The 22133-nt window shown below is 49.1% G+C and overlaps 1 protein-coding gene across 5 annotated transcripts in view; it reads right to left on the bottom strand.

Annotated features, from left to right (window-relative positions):
- ABCC8 (ATP binding cassette subfamily C member 8) overlaps nt 1-22133 on the bottom strand; it is a 105908-nt gene that overhangs the window by 76154 nt on the left and 7621 nt on the right. For all 5 annotated transcript variants that reach the window (XR_009545663.1, XM_060177074.1, XM_060177075.1 and 2 more), the window contains exons 3-6: nt 20062-20183; nt 15209-15375; nt 12195-12437; nt 11019-11210 (exon numbers count right to left, since the gene is read on the bottom strand). Coding sequence is in view for 4 of the 5 variants with exons in the window: in XM_060177074.1 (XP_060033057.1) it covers nt 11019-11210; nt 12195-12437; nt 15209-15375; nt 20062-20183 (724 nt within the window). In the remaining variant the exon portion in view is untranslated. The remainder of the gene's footprint in view (nt 1-11018; nt 11211-12194; nt 12438-15208; nt 15376-20061; nt 20184-22133) is intronic.

Below are 22133 nucleotides of genomic sequence, written 5' to 3'. Positions count from 1 at the left end.
AGTAGGATTCTCCAGGCCACTTCTGCCTGCTCTGTGGAGCTGGTCCTTCTTAGAACGGTCTAAGCAGAACAAGGAAACACAAGCTGGGCTCTGAGAGGACGGCCATGCCGAGGCCTGAGGTCCCTGACTCTGTCTCACCTGTCCAAGTGTCAGAACGAAAAACAGAAAGAAAGTAAAAGAGAGAAAGATAGCAAAAGGTTGGTGTTGACCAGAAGCTGCAAAACGGGCCTTGGAATGAAGCTGTGGGGGACAGATCTCATCTTGTCGGGAGCAAGGGGCAGGACACAATATTTATCAGGTGCATGACTGTTCTCTCAGGAGCAGGGCAGCCTTATTTAGCCCAGTTCTACACATGAGGAAATGGAGTTTCCACATGGGCATGTGGCTGGCCTTAGTCACATGCTGGTGAAAGAGAACTGCGGGGATGGGGGGTGCATGCAGCTATGTGTACACATCACATCACCACGCACAACGACCCAGGTTCAAGTCCCCTGGAAGCTTCAAGAGTGGTGAAGAAGTGCTGCAAGTGTCTCTCTCCCTCTCTCTCTCTTTTTAAATTTACTTATTTATTATTGGATTAGACAAAAAGAAATTGAGAGGGGAGAGGGGATAGAAAGGGATAAAGAAAGATTGACACCTGCAGACCTACTTTACTGCTTATGAGCACCCTCCCCACCCTGCAGGTGGGGAGCCGCGGTCTCGAACCCAGATCCTTACTCCGGTCCTTGTACTTGGTACTATGTGCGCATAACCAGGTGTGCCATTCTGGCCCCTCAGTGGGCTCTATTCTTTGAAGGCAACATGGGAATATAAATCACAGGGATCTGCCCCAAAGGAAATCACTTAACAGAAAGGGAAAATTGTATAAGCAGAGATCTTCTGTGGGTGGTAGGAGGGGAGGGGCAGAAACCCGAGTGAAAGTTCAACTGTAAGGGGTTGGGCAGTAGCAAGGTGGGTTAAGTGCACAGGGACCAAAGCACAAGGACCTGCATAAGGATCCTGGTTTGAGCCCCTGGCTACCCACATGAGGCGGGGGGGTTTGCTTCACAAGCAGGTCTGCAGGTGTCTATCTTTCTCTCCCCCTCTCTGTCTTCCCCTCCTCTCTTCAGTTCTCTCCGTCCTATCCAACAACAACGACATCAATAATAACAATATACCTATTTATTGGGGAAACTGACGATCCTTCCTAGCCGACTGAATCCACATGGATCCCAGTCACTTTCAAAGCCAGCAACAAGCAGACATCAGGCTCAACCTGACGCTGTTGACTGGCTATGGAAGAAGGGCAAACGCTAGAAGAAGAAGAAGATAACCACAACAACGATAAAACAACTAGAGCAACAAAGGGGAAAAAACAGCCCCCAGAAACAGTGGATTTGTGGTGCAGGCACTGAGCCCCAGCAATAACCCTGGAGGCAAAAAAAAAGAAAGAAAGAAAAGAAAAGGAAGTTCAACTATAGCAAAGAGTTAATTAAATCATGGCGCTATAATGACGGGACTGCATTCTGAAAAGTGTATCATCAGGGGACTTCACCATCACGTGATGACAGAGTAATAAGACGAATGTCAATGGTATAGACTACTGTACACCGAGGCTATGGGGTATGGCCTCTTGGGATCACTGCCGTGTACGTAGCCTGTGGATGACAGAAGCATCATCAAGCAATGCATAACCATACTCTCGGGATCACTGTGCACCCAGGAACACTCATTCTCATGAAATTTCTCGAGCAGCACAGAATTCCAGGCAGTACACTGTCACAACACTAACAGCAGAACCACGAAGCACCTCGGCTGGAGAAAAGTCCGCCAACTGTGTGTGTTGCTTAAGCTATGAGGGTGTTGGCGACATTTTAAGGAAGAAGAAAAGCCTGTTTTTGCAGATCAGAAGAGAGGGCCTTGGGCTCTTCTCCCAGCAACACACACGTCAGGTTCAGTCACTACCCTTCTTGGATCAAGCGTGTGGGGAGGTGCTCAAATGAGAGTCTCCCTCAGACATGAATCATCAGATTGTTACTTGATTTCTCTTCAAAAGGAAAGGATAGAGCCCAGAGTAGTGCAGATTAAAAAATTGTTTTATTATCTTTATTTATTTATTGGATAGAGACAGCCAGAAATCATGAGGGAAGGAGGGAGGCAGAGAGGAAGAGAAACAAGAGAGACACCTGCAGCCCTGCTTCACCATTCACAGAGCTTTCCCCTTGCAGGTGGGGATCAGGGGTTTGAACCCAGGACCTTGTGCATTGTATCATCTGCACTCAACCAGGCATGTCATCATCCAGACCCAGTAGCTCAGTTTTGTTGTTGCTGTTTTTGTTTTTGCCTCCAGAGTTATTGTTGGGGTTTGGTGCCTGCACTACGAATCCACTGCTCCTGTAGTCATTTTTTTATTATTATTTTTAGATAGGACAGAGAAAAATTCAGAGGAGAGGGGGATAGAGAGGGTCTCAAACTGGGATCCTTGCTCGGGTCCTTATGCTTCATACTATGTGTGCTTAACCTGGCACGTCACTGCCCAGTCACCTCTCCCAGCTGAGTTTTTATTAAGAAGTGGGTTCTAGAGGAATCAGAGGCCTGGGGCACTGCCTAGGGAAGGGCTCTCTGGGAAGCTTTGGGTAGGCAGGAACTCTGAAACTGCTCAGCACCTTGGAGGTGGGAGAGAAAAGGTCAAGGACCTACCTAACACTGGGCCTTTGGTGAGAGGGAAGCAGAAGCATAACCCTCCCTGCCCCCCCAAATCTAGTCTCATCTTTTCACAAATTCTTAAGGAAGAAAATTGCATTTGTTCTCAGGCTTTTCCCCTAGTAGTTCTCCCACCAACCTTTAGTAATTCACCTTCTCCCACCTCTATGGAGGGTGAGAGGAGGAGGAGGAGAGAGAGAGAGAGAGAGAGATACAGGCAGGGAGGGAGGGAGGGAGAGAGAGAGAGAGAGGGAGGGAGAAGGGAGGAAGAGAGAGCTGAGAAGGAAGCAGTGCTGTAAAGGGAGGTAGCCTAGGACAACTGCATGGGCACTGTCACAAAGAGGCTGACCCATACACTAGTGTAACAAAGTCACAGAGAAGCCTAGATGTTCACAAAAACACCCATGGCAGCCACAAATGCATGTACCCAACGGGGACACAGGCACACATAGGGAAAGACATGCTAAGAGACACAAGACAAAATTAAACACACATACAGAAGCATGAATGCTTCCCAGAACACATTCAGCAACACACACACACACACACACACACACACACACACACACACACACACACACACACACACACACCTGCGTCATCGTCCCACTGTGGATTACAGGACGGCAGGGGCCTCAGCTCTTAGATCCCACCAGGCTGTTCTTTCTTTCTCATCTGGCAGCCTAGAGCAGCACTGACAGCTTTCAGATGCCACCAGTGCTTTGTGAATCCAATTTCCTCAGCCTCCAGCCAGATCGGTGACATCTGAGGCAGGTGGGTGGGGGGCTGGGCTGGAAAAAGAGATCACAGGCCACACCCAACCAGCACCCCAGCTTCCCCAGGGAGTGAGAGGGGTGCAGCGTGCAACAAACATCTAGCAGGCAGTGACACACGACCAGTGGTTAAAGGAGAAATAAGACACGTGTGTCCGTGCAGAAGAAATGGCGGTATGCTTCTCCTCGCCAACTGTGTGTCTTGGCAAGGGGAGGCAGGACAGTGCAGCCGCTGGTGTAAACAAACCTTAGGAACCCGACTATGTAAACACATCAGGAGGGGCTCAGACTGAGCAAGAAAGAGGGCCGCCTGAGAGCTGACCTGGGTGACAGCTGCAGGGAGGAGAACCGAATGACCTCATTAAACGACCCCTTTCCCCATTTTCTGGGCCCAGAAGCCCACGTGAGAATGAAGCCATATCCCAGGCAACCTCACAACTGCGGGCTTGGTGACGCTGACACAGGCAGCTGTATTTACTTTCCACTCTCGTTGCTGTGCCTGTAATTTGCTGATTGTATCTGGGCTGCAGGGAACAGATAATTAAATCTGATAAGACCTGCTGCCACTGAGGCAGGGCCATCTGTCTCAGGGATCTGTGTGATGACAAGCCACTGGGACAAGAGCATTCCAATGAGAGGGCAGCGACGCCAGGGTTTGTCGAGACATACAGAGAGAAGAGATGGCAAAGCCAAAGTGCAGGTGAACTAAAATCCTCAGGGCTGTTCTTACCACCTCTCTGACATATCCTGCTTCAGATGTAAAATCCTATAAGAGTTTTAGGAGCGCAGGAAGAAGATGGTGCAGATGTGCTGAGAAGAGCTCAGGCCGGGCCAGGCTATGCGCACCTGGTTAAGTGCAGCACACGTCACTGTGCGCAAGGATCCAGGTTCATGGAAGAATAACCATTATTAAAATGGCCATTCTAATAACAAAAGCAATCTACAATTTCACTGCAGTCCCTATCAAAATACCAACGGTAGTAAGGCACCAAAGTAAAAGCCCTAGTTGAGGCTAAGGGTGGATGATCGGCTTCACGGGGGGGGGGGGGGGGGGGAATGGGACACAGTCTTTTGGTGGTGGGAATGGTGTTTATGTACACTCCTATTAGCCTGTAGTCACAGATCACTCATTAACATAAGAGGGGAAAATTGACTGAATGTTTCCAACTTTTTAAAGCACAGACTGAATATTTTTAATACATAGGCTGAGTCTTTGATATGTTGACTCTCTCAAAAGCTTAGACCAGGGATAACAGAAGCAACCGGTGGCACAGCTCTATACAAATGATGTCAAAGAACATAAATTATGGTGATGCTGTGTGTGATACAGCAAATCCTAACAAAGGTATTTTTCAAAGTTAATCCAATTGCCAAACAATGTGATTATTGCAATAACTATCTATTGTCTTCTTAAACCCCAAGACAGCAGGATCCTCCTGCTTCCTCTATAGAGCCTGTATTTCTCCCAGTCCTGGAACCTCTAGGGTGGGGCTCACTTTCCTGCATGCTTCTCTCAATTCATACCAAATCATACTGCATCCGCCAATCCCAACCTAATCAACGCAACAAGTACCACCTCAGCATGCTTCACTTCAGACTATGTCCAGAGATGTCAGGCGTGGAATGTCAACCCTTCACCCTCATTACTCGGGTGAGATCTTTCCTTTCATAGGATTCTCTAATTCCATTCCAGGAGGTTCACTTCCTAACAAAGTCCCAAAACCTAGATATAGACGAGGTGCTGTGAGATAGAGCATATGTTCACATGTATCCATAAATTAGGGCAAAATGTATACCTGAAAGCAAAAATACACAATAGTCTGTAGTGAGTCAGTATAAAGTTCATAATGAAATAGTGTCCACTTAGACTTAGATACCCTCCTCATCTGTTGGTATGCATGAGACCCCTTCTGTTTCATTTGGTTTAAATCCCCCCTGCTTAACACTATTCTATTTACATAACCACTTCATTCTATTTACATAACCGCTGTTAACAAGCACCTCCCTCCAGGGCATTGGTTCAATCCCCACTGTTTCATGATATGTTTTTGCTCCACCCCCCCTCCTTGTCACACCCTGATCCCTTCTTTGTCACACCCTGATTTTCACCAGTCACTTTTCTCTCCACCCTCTCTATGTCACATCCTGTTTCCACCCTACTTGGGAAGTATATATAAAGACAGCATTGTGAGTTTTAGAGTACTGTACCTTTAGTTTAGCTCAGCTCTGCTTAGATTGCACTGCGTCCTGCATGAATAAAGAGATACTGCCTACAGCTCAACCATGAGTCCCTGGTCGTCTGTTACCCGCCCGTGAAGCCAGCCCGGTGAAAACAACATAACCCATCGAAAACAACACTCATCTACTTGCTATTACTTCTCGAACTCACTCCAAAGCTAACCTTATCAAAGCAAGGACTGCAAAAGTTGAATAAGGGCAAGAGACTGGCATACTTTAATGATGAGTCTTTAGTCACTATCAGGCCACCCCATCGGCTGGGGTCCTATTCAGGGAGTCCTGAGAGTCCCAAACAGACATCATGGGCCTAGACCTCGAATAAGTCCCTCTCTCCTTTGTTACCAGTCATTTCTACCAGGAACAACACAATAGACCCCTTTGTGGGTCCCCATAGGACCTTGCCCTCAACTTGGATCAACACTGCTAGAGAATGTTCCATCCTCCAAGGGGAGGCTGGACAACATACTCTAGGCTACACCTGAGGAAGATGGGGCGATATTGGGGCAGCTTGGAATGTTCCTACTCATGACCACAGAATGTGAGCTCAGCTCTACAGGGATGCAGAGGTCACACAGGCTCCTAAACTGAATATGAACCCCAGATCACATCAAATTGATGAGGTTTACAATCAACAATATTTATACACCGTTCCCATATTTGAGAGCTACTCTCTTCCCTGATCCAGCTTTCTGGTCCTTTTTCCAGTCATGACATCATCTCCCCAGACAATAACTTGGATCCACCTGCATATCAGATTTCAGGCTCAGGGGAAAAAAGAAAAAAGAAAAAAACAACTAGGATAGCCATAGGCCCTTTGGAATATAACTAAAATATGCCTGCTAGCTATCTACAAAATGGAGGACCCCCCCCACACACACACACACACACTCTTCCTCTGCACTATTCCAGCCTTTAGGTCCATGATAAGTCAACAATTTGTTTGGCTTTGGATGTTAACTCTCTTTTCAACCACCAGGTTCCAAATGCTAGCATGATTTGGACCAGACTTCGCTGGACAGACAACCCCACCAATGTGTCCTGGAGCTCTGCTTCCCCAGAGCCCTTTCCCACTAGGGAAAGAGAGAGGCAGGCTGGGAGTATGGATTGACCTGTCAATGCCCAGGTTCAGCAGGGAAGCAATTACAGAAGCCAGAACTTCCACCTTCTGCATCCCACAATGACCTTGGGTCCATACTCCCAGTGGGTTAAAGAATAGGAAAGCTATCAGGGGAGGGGATGGGATACAGAGTTCTGGTGGTGGGAATTGTGTGGAGTTGTATCCCTCTTATCCTATGGTTTAGTCAATGTTTCCTTTTTATAAATAAAAAAATAATTAAAAAAAAACCAATGGCATTTTTAAAGCAAATTGAACAACTTGTCCAAAAATTTGTGTAGAAACCACAGAATGCCATGAATTGCCAAAGCACTTCTGAGAAAAAAGGACAAATATAAAGATATCTTAAAAAAAATTTTTTTTGAGAGAAATGCAAACAGAGACACAGAGAGGAACACCACAGCACTGCTCAGCTCTGGCTTATAGTGGTTCTGGGGAGTGAACCTGGGACTTTGGAGCCTCAGCCATGACAGTCTATTTGCATAACCATTAGGCTATCTCCTTCATCCAAATATGAAGGTTACTGAGCTCCCCAACTTCAGTTTATCTACAAAGCAATAGTAATCAAAACAGCATGGTACTGGAATAAAAATGGACACTTTGATCAATGGAGCTGAATCAAGAACCCAGAAATGAGCCCACACATATACAACCACCTAATAGATGACAAAGGGACCAAGACCATTTAATGGGGTAAAGAAGGTCTCTTCAACAGTTGATGCTGGGAAAATTAGTCAGCCTCATGCAGAACAGTGAAACTAGCCCACCACCTAACACTATATACCAAAGTCAAATCAAAATGAATTAAAGATCTAGGTATTAGACCAGAAACTAAAAATTATGGAAGAAAATGTTGGTGAAACTTTGCAGGACATCGAAGATGTATTTGGAGACGTAATCCCCGGGGCCTGGGGAATGAAAACAAGAGTAAATGAATGGGACTACATGGAACTCTAAAGCTTCTATACATCACAAGCAACATACACAAGAATAACCAGGCAACCAAGTAAATGGGAGAAGATACTTGCACATCAGACAAGCGACTGATGTCCTACATCTATACAGAATTGGAACTGATCTACAAAAGAAGCAAAAATAACCCAATAAAAAAGTGGGCCAAAGAAGTAAACAGTTTCCTAAAGAAGAGATACACATGACCCACAGACACATGAAGAAATGCCCCACTTCTGTTATCATTTGAGAAATGCAAATTAAAACTACATGCACACAGGACATACCGTCTCACACCCGAGAGAAGGGCTTATATCGACACATCAGGAAATGACAGGTGTTGGAGAGGTTGTAGAGAAAAGAGACTCTGCTACATTGCTGGTGTGGATGCAAACTGGTGCAGCCCCTTTGGAAGACTGGACAGTCTTTAAACAAATTAAAATGAAATTACGTTATAACCCAGCACTGTCAGGCATTTATCTAGTGGACAAACATTAATTAGAAAGAATGTATGCACCCCTATGTTCGTAGATATATTATTCACAATAGTCAAAGAGTGGAAGCAGCCTAGATGCCCATCGGCAAATGACTGACTAGAGGAGTTATGAGATATATATATGTATATATTCAATGCAATACTACTCTGCAATCCAAAAAAGATGATATGTTTCCTTTGGGAGAAAACGGATGGAACTGGAGGTGAAACTGTGTTTCGTGAAATAAGTAAAGAGACAAAAGACAATTGCCAGATGGTTTCACTCCAGTGGAATCTAAAGATCTGATCCACAAGAACTTGTCAAAATAAACAAACTAAACAGAAGCAAGAAGACAGTTTTGAAGACTTGTGAGAACTCTGGTGGTTATCTCTGGAGGGAGGGAGCACAGAACTTTGGTGGTGGGTGTGGTGTGGGACTATACATTATAATCTTACAGTCTTGTAACATGCTATTAGTAACAAAACAAAATAAGAAAAAGCTACCCCTTCCTTTCTCCTTCTGAATCAAGTTCAGAGGCCCCAAAGCTAGAAAACACCTTAAAAAAAATCACCCAAATTTAAATAAGCAAAGAGTCCCTGCATTTTTTATTGAACAAGAAACCTGTCCATGAGCCTGGTCAACTCATCCTCAGCTGTCAAAGCCCCATTCAATTCCCCCCCCAGGAAGTTGCTGATGACAGCTGGCTGAGTCAGTCACCCCCTCTTCCACACACCCCCCCGCTTCTGTCTTTAACACACACATCTTATTTATACATGCCTCTCTGGTGTCCGGTTGTTGGAGTCAGAGATAACGACTTGATAAATAGAACAACTTAGCATCCTGCTTGTAAGTCTGCCGACTGTGGAGTTTAAGTGACCTCAAAGTTTGGATCCCGACTCTGTCACTTAGCTAGCTGAGAGATGTGTGGGAAAGTGGCTAATCTCTCTGAACCTCAAGTTTTTAATTTGTAAAATGGGGATAAAATACTGACTTTATAGGCAGAATGGCATGATGATTACATTTCAATGAAGTACAAAAATAACCTTACCCTAGAAGGTTGATTTAGGACTTGAATGAACTAGCACATGACTAACTCCTGCAGGCAGTCAGCATGAATTGGCAGTCACTAGGGGTGGTTATTATTGCTAATAATTCCCATCATAAGCACTGTCTCTCTAGTCCCACAGCTCACCCTGGGGTTGGCACACAGTAGGGTTCCATAAGCATTTGCTTAATAGACCAGGAAGACTTGGACTGTCTCGTATTTTCCTGACGCTAAGTGCTCAGCTGACTAGTCAGAACTCTAGAAAAATTAATAGAAACCTTGTGAGGATTAAATAGTATCTTCAATCTGGGGGCCCATGAGATGACTAACACTACACAAAGGAGTGTCATACAATATTCAAGTCTCTCAGGAGTGATTCTTAGCATCAGCTTTTGGGCCATCTGCTTGCTGTTGAAAGGTTATAGCAGTGCTCTTGCTGGGAAAGCCAAACTCTGAGTCTCATTCAGAGAGGGGGAAAATTTTCCATTTCATGACCATCAAAAGCCAAGTGGCAGCAAAGAATCAGGTGGAAGAGCCATGTCTTCCTCCACCCTGGGAATGGGAATTATTGTCCCCAGCAAGGAAAACAACCTGCATGAAGATTTCTGTCACTTCTCTACCTCGCTAGGGAAAGATAGAAACAGGCTGGGACCTGGCTCTGTGGCACAATGGACAGCACAACCGGACTTCTAGACAGAAACAGGCTGGGGGTCTGGATCGACCTACGAACACCCACGTCCAGCGGAGGAGCAGTTATAGAAGCCACAACTCCCACTTTCTGCACCCCATAAAGAATTTCGATCTATAACCGCAGTGGGGGAGAAGTGATAGCAGGAAGATGATAAGGGGGCTCTGAACTCCAGCTCCATCAGGACCCAGAGAGGGAGGAGGAAAAAGGGAGGGACATTTGGATGTAGTTATAGTGTTATGTGTAGTTTGGAGGAGAAGAGAGGACTGGACCTGGAAGAAAAAGGGGGCGGTTATAGCTGTAGAGACGACAGTTAACCCACGTCTGCAACCTTTGGAGAACTGCTGCGGCTTGCAGTGGAGGGACTCAGGATCCAGAACTCAGGTGGTGGGAACGGTGTGGGACTGTACCCCTGATAACATGTAGTTTTGTAAGTCAGTATTAAATCACTAATCAAAAATAAGAAGTCTGTCTCTTCTCTGCATTAAATTTCACTGTGTAGCATCTTTAGAGCTGGGAAGGCCATTAGCACCTAGTACGATACGTATCTATTTTTTTGGTGGAGTTAAACTATTTTTAAGACATGGAATCCTTTAAAAAATGTCAATGGGTAAAGGTCAGCATGTTAATAAAATGGGGAAATCCTTGAATGGACTTTGTGGGGAGAAAAGAAACCTCTCCCCAAGAGTTTGCCCACCTCCTGACTCCCCAGAGCAGCCTCTGAGAAGCCCCAGTGCTGTGGTTGTACATGAAGCTCAGGATGGAAGCCCAAAGCAACACATCCAACAATCCGTGGATGTTCTACACCAGGTAAACAAACCTGGCTGTCGAGACACTTGAGTGATCAGCCAGCCAGGGGGGCACTGTGTGGAGATGGTGTGGGCAGGGCGTAGCCTCCACGGATCCTCTGAGGACACACGTTTCCCTGCGAGCACTTCTGCCCACAAGGTGTCCAGCATCGTCTGCAGGGGCTACTGCCCAGGGCTTCGTGCCTATGCTGGTGAACCGTCTGAAGGCTCCCTGGCCTGCTCTGGCCCGGGCGTGGCCTCACCTGTGGCGGGAAGGCCATGTTGCTGGTCCTCCCAAGGTGGCCCACGATCCCGCAGATGCACAGCGGCCCCGCGAAGCCCAGCAGATCAGCCAAGATGCGGAAAGTGCTGCTGAGGACCAGGCGCCTCCCGAAGGCGTGGCAGAGGGCCCACCAGATGCCCCGCGCACCCTGCGTGCTCTGAGTGTCCTTCCGCTGCCAGGACAGACACACAGCCACATCAGAGCCACTGAGGGCCTCCAGCACCCTCGCTCCCCCAGCCCCTGGGGCTTCCTGGTTCCTGCTGTCTGGGGAAACCCAGGGACAACATCTGCTGCAAACGGGGAACCCCAGGAGCTGAGGGCAGGCTGGGGTGGCACTCTAGTGCTGATACGGCCAACATGGCAGAAGGCGAGGCTGGGTGACTAACTCAAGTCCCGCAGCCAGTCGGGGACTAGGTGACCAGCACAGACCTGCAGCGTGTGCCGTATTCGCTCGTGACCACCTGCACCACATCTGCCTCGGGGTCCCACCACACAGGGACAGAGGCAGCTGAGGAGCCTGGGCCGGGAGCTGGGAGGCCAGCTCTTCCACCTCAGTTACAGGATAGGTGTGGCCAGGTCATGGCCTTTCTCACGGCCTCAGTTTCCTCCTTGGTGACATGGGGAGACTTGTGCCTGGAACTGTGGCAAGCTCAGGCCATTAAGTCCTGGATTTGAAATGAGTATAACTCCCCCTCCTCTGTTACTGTTACTAAGCTCCAGAGGGAAAAATACAAGGCCTGAGGGAATGGGGGAGTCAATTCCCTTCTTAGAGCCTCCATTCCCCCACCCCCATGGATAATGATGATGATGATAAGAGCTAAACTGGAAGGGTCTTTCCAGTTGTGACAGCTGAGAGGAGAGGGGAGGGGAGGGGAGGGGAGAGGGAAGGGAGAGGGGAAGGGAGGGGAGGGAAGGGGAGAGGCTTGAACCTGGTTCACAGCAGGACTTAGGCACCGCCTGCCCCCCCCCCCCCACCTTGGGCCTCTGTTTCCTCACCACCTCTCCCTCTGTTTCCTCACCTCTCACCACCTCTCCCACTGTGGGGCTGGTGGTCTGAGGTCCCCAGTGGTGACTCTAGCTGCGTGAGCAGGGACACGACGGGGGGCGGGGGGTTGGGGTGGGGGGTAGGGGGGTGCAAGGCTGTGCCTCCACTGACCGCCTGCGCGTTGAAGGCCTCGCAGAGACGTCGGTAGTTGGTGAGGGCCCGCATGGCGATGGGCAGCTTCCCGATGGCACGGAGGTCGATGGGCTTCTTGTGGGCCGTCTTGATGAAGGCGTTCATCCACCAGTAGGTGCCTTTGGACAGCAGGTTCACGAAGGGCTGCAGGAAGCGCACCCCCAGGTCCTGCAGGTCCTCGGGGGGCTTCACCTCCCTCGGCAGCTTGAAGAAGATGTATCTCTGTGCGGGGCACAAGGACCACCCGGGAGGGGTGAGGACAGTGGCTCAGGATTCTCTGGCTTTGTCTGTTTACATTCTTATTTATTGTCACTTGGAACTGTTTTCTTTTTAAAAAATAATTATTATTGGATAGAGACAGAGGGAGATAGAGAGGGAGAGAGAGAGACACCTGCAGCCCTGCTTCAGCACTCACGAAGCTTCCCCCTGCAGGCAGGGACCAGGGGCTTGAACCTCGGTCCTTGCGCATTGTAGTGTGTGCGCTTAACCAGGTGTGCCACCGCCTGTCCCCTACCTTTCTCCAAGTTTGTGAGAGGGGACCATACCTTGCCTATCCCCAGGAAAAGGATTCCCCTCCAAGTTCTTGGCCACCAATGCCAGGGCCCTGCGGCTTATAACTGTGCACTGAGACTACTCTCAAAGCTTCTGCTGGGCCGGCCTTGGGAGGTCAGCCCCACAGTCTGTCTTGTCCACGGGTCTGAGGACACTGCCCTGTTTCCTGCTGGTTGAGCAGAGCTTGGTATCACATATACTTGGGTTTCAATTCTGTCTCTCCCACTCATTAACAAGGTATCTTTGGACAAGTCTCATCTAAAATGATTCTTCAACTACAAAGGGATTCTGTGAGGGCCAGCAGGAAATGTAAAAGGCTTCTGTCCCCGGCAAGTAGCCAGCTAAAAGCAGAGGAGTCAGGAAAATGCAGATAAAAGTAGGACTTCACACTGTCAGACTGGCTCAGATTGGAGATGGCTAGCCTCCTACTGCTGCTTGACATAGGAGAAGGGCTTTTCTGATTTATTAAATGAGACCCTAGCCTTCCTGGATCATCAATTCAAAAACTTAAAAACCCATAGACCTTCTGACCCAGCAAGTGTACTCCTTAGACTTCCCCATAGAAATACAAGCAGTAAGCCAGGAAGCCCAAAGTATATTCTTACACATGTATGAAGGCAAAACCTTGGCAACAAAAATCCTAAAGGCCCATTTGCTGGCTGAAAAAACTAAAGCCTGTCCACGTGATGGAATATTATGCAGCCACTAAGAAAACTAAATGAGTCATACCCAACTCGGAAAGATCTTACGGAGTCTCTGTCAGTGAGAAAAGCAAAATGCAGGGGAGCAGGTGGTAGTGCACCTGGATGAGTGCACACGTTAGTGTGCACAGAGACCTGGGTTCAAGACCCTGGTCCCCACAAGCAAGGGGGAAGCTTCATGAGCAGTGAAGCAGTCCTGCATTGATGTCTCTTTTTCTCTCCTTCTGTATCTTCCCCTCCCCTTTCAATATCTCTCTGTCCTATCATGTAAAAAGGATAGGAGGAAAATAAATAAGGGAAGAGAGAAAGAAAGAAAGGAAGAAAGAAAGAAAAGAGAAATAGTGCTGCCAGGAGCCGGGGATTCATTATGTAGCACTGAGCCCCGGTGATAACTCAGGTGGCAATAAAAAAAAAAAACAAATGAAAAGAAAGATGCAGAAATTAATTTACAAGATGATCCCATTTTTTAATAAAACGGTTGCTGAGAGTTTAAAAAAAAAAAAGTCAGTGTCTGGGGCCAGGTGGTGGCACACCTAGTTTAGCGCACATATTACAGGGCAAAAGGACCTGGGTTTGAGGCCCCAGTCCCTACCTGCATGGGGAAAGCTTTGTGAGTGTGAAGCAGGGCTGTAGGTGTCTTTCTGTTTCTCTCCCTCTCTATATCCTCCTTTCCTCTTGATGTCTGGCTGACTCTATCCAGTAAATAAATAAAAATAAATTTTAAAAATCATGAAAAAAATCAATGTCTTATGCATGATAACAAAACAAAACAAAACAAAAACAAACAAGCCAGGGACCAGGCAGTGGTACAGCTGGTTGAGTGCACACATTACAGTGCACAAGGCCCCGGGTTCAAGCCCCTGGTCCCCACCTGCATGGGGAAAGCCTCACAAGTGTTGAAGCAGGGCTGCAATGTCCTCTCTCTGTCTCTTTCCCTCACCCCTACCCACTACCCAATGAGCCACCCGACCCCTGAGGAGTGACAGTGTCTCACGGTTGCCCCTTGGGGCAGGCGTCTCTGTGCCCTTAGTCAGCCGGGTGCTCTGCAGCCTCTCCCCAGCCAGCTCTGCTCCTCCGCCCCCCAGTCCTCTTCCTTTCAGTTTCTCCCTGGTTCTAACCAATAATAAATAATAAAATTAAAAGATTAGAGAAAGACACTTTAAAACAGGAATTAAAAAAAAAAGAAACAAAAAAAGCCCTGAACAGTGAGAAGTACAGGGTATATATTAATAACACTTAGAAATGGAAGGACACATTTTCCATTGTTAATTTGATACCCAGAAAGGTGGGGGAGAGGAGGATATGAACTGAGGGGAGTCGGCAAGCAAAAATGGTAAGTAAACAAAAGACAAGTCTGAGGCCACATTGCCCATTCACGTGTGTGTGTAAGTACTGTAGGAGCACAGTAAACCACGTCCAACCAGTCTCCTCACTCTCAGCTCCCCCTCCATCTCCCTCCGGAGCCAGTCCAGGAAGCATTTGCTGCTCCTCTATGGGGCTAAGCCTACAGACCCTTCCCTGCCCTCTCCTCCTCTCCCTCTGGGAGTCAGGTGCAGAGGGACGCTGGGCCAGATGGAATCCCCCTTCTGAGACTTCTCCTGCGGCAGGTGAGACAGGCTGCCTCCTTCCAGGACTGGGCTGGGCTGAGCAGCAGGGCAGGGGTCCCCCCCCCAGGGTACGGACATGGGTCAGAGGCCACAGGGTGGGGGGGGGAAGGGGGTCCCCGCATGGCCTGCTTACCCGCACCCGGATGACGTTGATCTCCACAAGAAGCAGCAGCCCGTACAGGAGCACCAGCAGCCCCGTGAGGCAGAAGCGCAGGTGCGAGAAGCCAATGTTGTGGTCATAGAACTTGACGAACTTGATGGTCTTGGTGACGAAGGCCAGGACCCAGTACACAAGCAGGGCTGCATGGAGAGGTGGGAGAGATGGAGTGTGTGCGTGCGTGTGCTTGTGTGTCTCTGAGGACAAGCAAGGACTGTAGGTGTGAGCATGTGTGCATAAGTGTCATTTATTTTTTAAATATTTATTTATTCCCTTTTGTTGCCCTTGTTGTTTTATTGTTGTAGTTATTATTGTTGTTGTTATTGATGTCGTTGTTGTTGGATAGGACAGAGAGAAATGAAGAGAGGAGGGGAAGACAGAGAGGGGGAGAGAAAGACAGACACCTGCAGACCTGCTTCACTGCTTGTGAAATGACTCCCCTGCAGGTGGGAGCCAAGGGCTGGAACTGGGATCCTTCCGCTGGTCCTTGTGCTTTGCGCCACGTGCACTTAACCCACTGTGCTACTGCCTGACTCCCTATTTATTTATTAATGAGAAAGATAGGAGGAGAGAAAGAACCAGACATCACTCTGGTACATGTGCTTCAGGGGACTGAACTCAGGACCTCATGCTTGAGAGTCCAAAGCTTTATCCACTGTGCCACCTCCTGGGCCACCATAAGTGTAATTTGAATGTGCTGCACAGCCATTCAAGCACTCATGACAGTTGTGTTCAGAGATATCTCACAACTCAAGTTGGCCATCCACATTTCCCTTTACAGTAAGCAAGAGACAAAACAGAAAAATTACCTCTTGAATCTAAGACACAGGTGCTGCGCCATGTATATGCTATTTAGTCCTTCCAATAAGCTTGTGAGGGGAGCACTGCCTTCACACCCCAATTCAGCAGCTCAGGAGGGTCAAGTAGCTGATCTGAGCTGGGCTAAAACCCAAGCTGGAGTCATGTGTGGACTCCACTCTGCCTACAAAGACTTCCTGTGGAATCTTCCAGCTCTGAGCATCTTTTTTTCTTTTAAAGATCTTTTAATATATATATATATATTATTTATTATTGGATATATACAAAGAGAAATTGAGAGAGGAGGGGGGATAGAGACAAGGAAAGAAACAGAGAGACACCTGCAGCCCTGTTTCAACACTCATGAAACTTTCCCCCTGCAGGTGGGAACCAGGGGCTTGAACCCAGGTCCTTTCACACTATAAAGTGTGCACTCAACCAGGTGCACCACTGCCTAGCCCCCAGTTGTGAGAATCCTTTTAAAAAAATATTTTTATGTGTTTTTTATTTTTGTAAAGAGACAGAAATTGAGAGGGGAGAGTGAGGTAGAGAGGGAGAGAGACAGAGAGACACCTGCAGCTCTGCTTCACAACTCGTGAAATTTCCCCCTGCAGGTGGGGACCGGGGCTTGAACCAGAGTCCTTGTGTGGTGTAATGTGTGCATTCAACCAGGTGAGCCACTGCCTGATCTGCAGCTGTGAGGATCTTAAATGCCCTCTGATGTAGTTCATTCATTTTACGGATGAGGAAGCCTAGAGCCAGAGAGGGCAAGTGAGCTGTCCAGCTTCCTGGAAGACAGGGACAGAGAGAGGAGGAGGCCTAGGTCCTGCGACCCCAGTCCAGAGACCTCCACAGTATGGTGCTTCTCGGGGAGCCCAGGGGAGTGGGGGATCATAAGAGAGTCACGGTCCTGCTAGAGAGGGGTCCACATTCAGCCCTACAGCCAGGCATACCTGGACTCGGACTTTGTGACTTAAGAGGCAGGTGACTTGGTAAATCATTTAATCACTGAGGTCTCAGTGTCCTCCTCTATAGGGTGGAAATAGTAATCCCCAGAGGCTGCCATGCGCAATGCATGGAAAGCAATCACGGCCAAGAGCCCGGGACACAGTGGGTGCCTGAGGACGTGAGCTGGTGATGTTGTTCTTATCTGCAGATTCCAGGCAGGGAAGCAGACACACCAGAAACCCTGGGTGTATTCTATCCTTTAGACTCCCACTCCTCCAACTGTCTAGGCATCTGGCGACAGCAATAGCCAGCACTGAGTTCCTTTTAGGAGATGCAGTGACACAGGCAGCTCTCTCTCTCTCCCCACTCTCTGGAGATCCTCTCCATGGGGACCACAGAGACAGGAGACCATCCCTCTGTCTTCCAGCTCTGGGTGGACCTGAACAGGAACACCAGGCGACTAACTCTCAGGAGCAAAGGCTGGGGCGCGTGTTGGCTGGCTCTGTGCTGGAGGCCGGCGGAGACAGGGAAGGGCAATGCCGTCTGCCTCAGACTTCGGAGTGGGCCTCACAGAAGCACCTGCTTTCTGCCCCCAGTTCCCAGGACTGGGCTGATGGCCCCTCAGGTTGGCCTGGTCTCCAGGCCACAGGAATCTTGTAGCTGAAGACCATCCTTCCATACTCACACCTACACTCCCAGACAGACTCTCTCAGGACATTAGGACTTTGTGCAACCAAGAGCGACATCCATTTCATCAGGAGCATAGCCTACAGGGCTCAAGTCTTGAAAACTTGCTTCGTACTGCCTCTAATATTTAACAGATGTGGACTGACCTGATCTTCATAGCTAATCTATTTATTCCTATCCAGATGGGAGACAGAGGCTCATAGAGACTCAAGGTAACAGAGCAGAGCGGGTTAGGGATGGAGCCAGGAGTAAGAGGTCAGTCAGTCACTCTCTCTCTCTGTCTCTCTCTCTCTCTCCCTCCTTCCCTCCCTTCTTTCTTTCCTTTCTTTCTTTGCCTCCAGGGTTCCTGCTGGGACTTGGTGCTGGCACTAGGAATCCACTGCTCTTGGCGGCCATTTTTTCCATTTTATTAGATAGGACAGAGAGAAACTGAGAGGTGATGGGGAAGATAGAGAGGGACAGAGACAGAGAGACACCTGCAGACCTGTTTCACCATTTGTGAAGCGTTTCCCCCTGCAGGTGGGGAGCCAGGGGCTCGAACCGGGATCCTTGAGTGGGTCCTCGCACTTAGTGCTACGTGCACTTAACCTGGTGCGCCATTGCCGGCCCCCCCAGGGGTTATGCCCACAGTCGTCCCATACACCTGCAGTCAGCCACAGTAGCCACAGTGCGGGCCAAAAGGAAAGGAGAAAAGAGGCGTGGAAAAGGCAGCTTCTTTGCCCAAACCCCCAGCCTCACCTGTGGCCAAGACCCACCTGACCTCCTAGATGCAGAGGCACTCCTTCCCAGCCCCATGGGCCCTACGGCCACGTTTACAGTTCTGGCTCAAGCACAGAGAACCCCTCGACACAGCCTCAGAAACCACCAAGAGCCTGAGGAAGGGCCAGAATCTTGGGCTCCAAACCCAGTTCTGGTGTCCTGACCAGTTAGCTGGGCAGATAAAAGTAAGTCAGTCGGGGCCAGGTGGTGGCACACCAGGTTGAGTGCACCTATTACAACGCACAAGGTCCCGGGTTCAAGCCCCCAGTCCCCACCTATAGGGGGAAAGCTGTGCAAGTGGTGAAGCAGGGCTGCAGGTGTCTCTCTGTCTCTCTCCCTGACCCCCTTCCCTCTCAATTTCTGGCGGTCTCTGTCCAATAAATAAAAGATAATAGTAATAATTTAAAAAGTAAGTCAGTCAACCTCTGGGCCTCAGTTTCCTCATCTTTAAGGAGATAATAGTGGAGCCTACAACAGAATGTGATTGTGAGGATTAGATGAAGCAGTGCAGGTATAATGGTTAGAATCACGCCCGCCACAAACTAAGTGCAGGATGAGCATCTGCTGTCAGCATCTGAGCCACAAGCAATCATACCGACAGGGAGCCGTGGGAGCCGAGGGAGCTGATGTGTGCAAGGAGCTCAGCGCTGAGCCTGGCGCCGGCTGCACAGCCATCGACAGTCAGTGACGAAAGCTCCCACCTGAGATCCCGTCAATCAGGATCTCGAGTTTTTAGCAGACTTACCTCCCTCCCATCCCCCACGCCCAGCCTCTACATTCTGACAAAGCACACGTTCTGGTCCTGAGGTCTTTTTCTCTCCCCAGGCAATCTCAGTCAAAGCCAAGCTTCACGTGGCCCCTATAAACTCACGGATACTAGTCAGACCACTCTGGCTCTGACTGTGCCCTGAGCATGGCTTCACTTTCTAACTCCCCACTGGGCGCTCCCTGACTCCTGTTTTCTGCCATGTGGCTGGTCAGCAGCACCACTCGCCGGGTGCTCAGCTCTGGAGTCTAGGAGTCTTCCTCGGTCCCTTCCCGACGCTGGCCTTGTCTCCTACCCTTCTCCCCCCACCCCGTCTGGCACTGCCCGTGCTCCCCTCTTTGCCAAGTTCACTCCTGCTGGAAGACCACTGCACCCACCACTCCACCTGCAATGGAACATTCTCCCTTCAACTCTCTCAACAGAGAATCTTCTAGCCCACACACTGCTAGCACTCTCTGACCTTCAGACTGCCTTTCCTGCATCTCCTCTCTACCAATTAAAAAAAATTATTAGATAGGACAGAGAGAAATTGAGAGAGAATGGAAAAATAGAGGAAAAGAAAGATACCTGCAGACCTGCTTCATTGCTTGTGAAGCATCACCCCCTCTGGGTGGGGAGCGGGGGCTCGAACCCCGGTCCTTGTACTTGGTAATATGTGCACTTAACCGGGCGGGTGTGTCACCCTTAACAATCTGTTTGCTCATTTACTGCCTTTGCCTGGCTGTCTCCTTCCATTAGATTTTTTCCTTCTCTACTTGTGAAACTCTAGCGCTCAGACCGGTCCCGGCACATAGTGGGTCCACACACACAACGTTATCAGAGGTGATGAACAAAGGTACCCATCCCTCCCCACTGTCCTCAAGCCCCTTACCGATCAGCAGCTTGGGGAAGTTGGAGGTCTCGATGTTGTGATAGTAGACCACGGAGGTGACAGCAGCCACGAAAGCCATGCTGGCCGGCATGTACAGGTGGAGGTGGCGGGATGTGCTCAGCCTGGGGTGAGGCGGGGAGACAGGATGCTAGGCCTTGTGCTTAGGCCTCAACATGGGGTCGGGGTTCCAAATCATAAGCACAGTTACCCTCCACACACAGGCAGCTCTCCCCAGCCACCCCGCTCCCCTCAACTCCCAGACCGACCACGTGGCCAGGGTCCCCGAGAGTCCACACAGGTAGACTGTGAGAGCTCGTGCTCGGCTTTGGAATGTACAGCCAGCTCCTTCTGCACCCACACGCCCTCAGAGCCTGGCCAAAGGAGCCGCCCTGTTGGTCTGCTTCTATATTCTGCTTCTAAGACCCCTTCTGTTGCATTGCTTGACGTTGTAGTCTACTTAAATAATCATTGTTTTCATTGGTTTAATCCCCACTGGTTCGAATGCTATTTTCCTTCTCCCCACCCCCTATCCTACGTACTTCCTCTTCCTGACACTTCCGCCTTAGGAGACATAAAAGACAAGGCTTTCTAATGAAGAGGGATTAGAAGAGATTAGATTGTTGAACTGCATCCCTGCTCGTCAATAAAGATTGAACTGCGTTCCCAGCTCAGCCATGAATCCCTGGTCATCTGTCTCCCGCCTGTGAAGCTAGCCCAGCCTGGCAAATGGCGCCCAAACAGGGACTGGCATATGGCACCCGATGTAGGACCTAACCTGCCCATCCCCCAGATAAGTAAACTTGGCTACCTATCCACTATGGGCTGCCTTTCTACTTATGAAGCGGTTTCCCAAAGCCTCTACTCTTTTGTCATGAGACAGTTTCTCTGTCTCTGGAACATTTTGCTCTGGGCCACACTTTGGTTCCCTGACTGGGAACTTTGGTTCCTTATGACCGAGATCATAGAGCTTGGGAGATGTGCAGAGATTTCTCCTTGGACTTTCTGGACTTCCTCTCGCATGTTTCCTGCGGAGAAGGACTACTCTAACTTGAAGAGCATTCTCCAGTACCCTGGCAGTCCCCAAGAATGGAGGCACGTGGTTAGTTCTACCCTCCTGATTCGATTCTTTCTTCGATGGGAAGACGTTTTTAAAAATGGGTGCCTGCAGCAATCCAGCAAGAACCATCAGAAGCACCCTAAATGGAATTTCGAGGAGCTTTTTGGACTAGGACGCCCTCCGGGGACTCATGATGCTACATGGTGAGATCTAGATAATCTAGTTCAAGCATCTGCTCAAATGGAATCCCCAGAAATCCATTTGGACCCCTGTTCTCTGACATTGCTCACAAGATGGCACAACTACAGCAGCCCCTTCCCCCCCAAACCAATGATGTGACCTGGCACGACATGAAGAAACAGATTCACAGACTCCAAAGCTCACTCTCTACAGAAAAGTGGAATTCCAGTGGTTGACCTTCTCCATCGAGGCAGATGTGCAGCGTTTCATCCCCTGGCATTTCTTCTGTGGTCATCTGCTTTGGACTGACACTTCTACTGGACTTACTGGTACACCTCTTGGACACTTTACACAACTTTACCACAGTTTCCCTTTACGCTGCTAGGTTTCTCAAAGACTGACTACAGCCAGCTGCCTTGGGACTCTATAGGCCACGCCCCTCACCTGCAGGCCCTGTCCCCAGAGGCAGAAAACCCCCCCTCCTTACTAGGTCCTGCCCACAGAGGCAGGAAACGCCCTTTGAGGCATGAAATGCCTTTTGAGGCATGAAACGCCCCCAGAGGCAAGAGATGCCCCCAGAGGTAAGAAATGCTCTTTCGCCTGCTAGACACTGCCCTTTGAGGCAGGAAACGCCCCTTCAGGTCTCCCCTTGGCATCACACTGGTACTTGCTACTCTCTTACTTGTTCCTCCATGTCTTATGCCAGTTCTTTTGAAAATGCCTGTACAATATAGGTTTCTGTTCACCCCACACTCCTGATACTATGGCCATTAGTTAAAAAGAAAGGGGGAAATGTTGGTCTGCTTCTAGATTCTGCTTCTAAGACCCCTTCTGC

The sequence above is a fragment of the Erinaceus europaeus genome, chromosome 17 (genome assembly GCF_950295315.1).
Source record: "Erinaceus europaeus chromosome 17, mEriEur2.1, whole genome shotgun sequence".
Lineage (NCBI taxonomy): Eukaryota > Metazoa > Chordata > Mammalia > Eulipotyphla > Erinaceidae > Erinaceus > Erinaceus europaeus.
The sequence above is the reverse complement of the archived record's forward strand: the minus strand, read 5'-3'. Positions and strand labels throughout refer to the sequence as shown.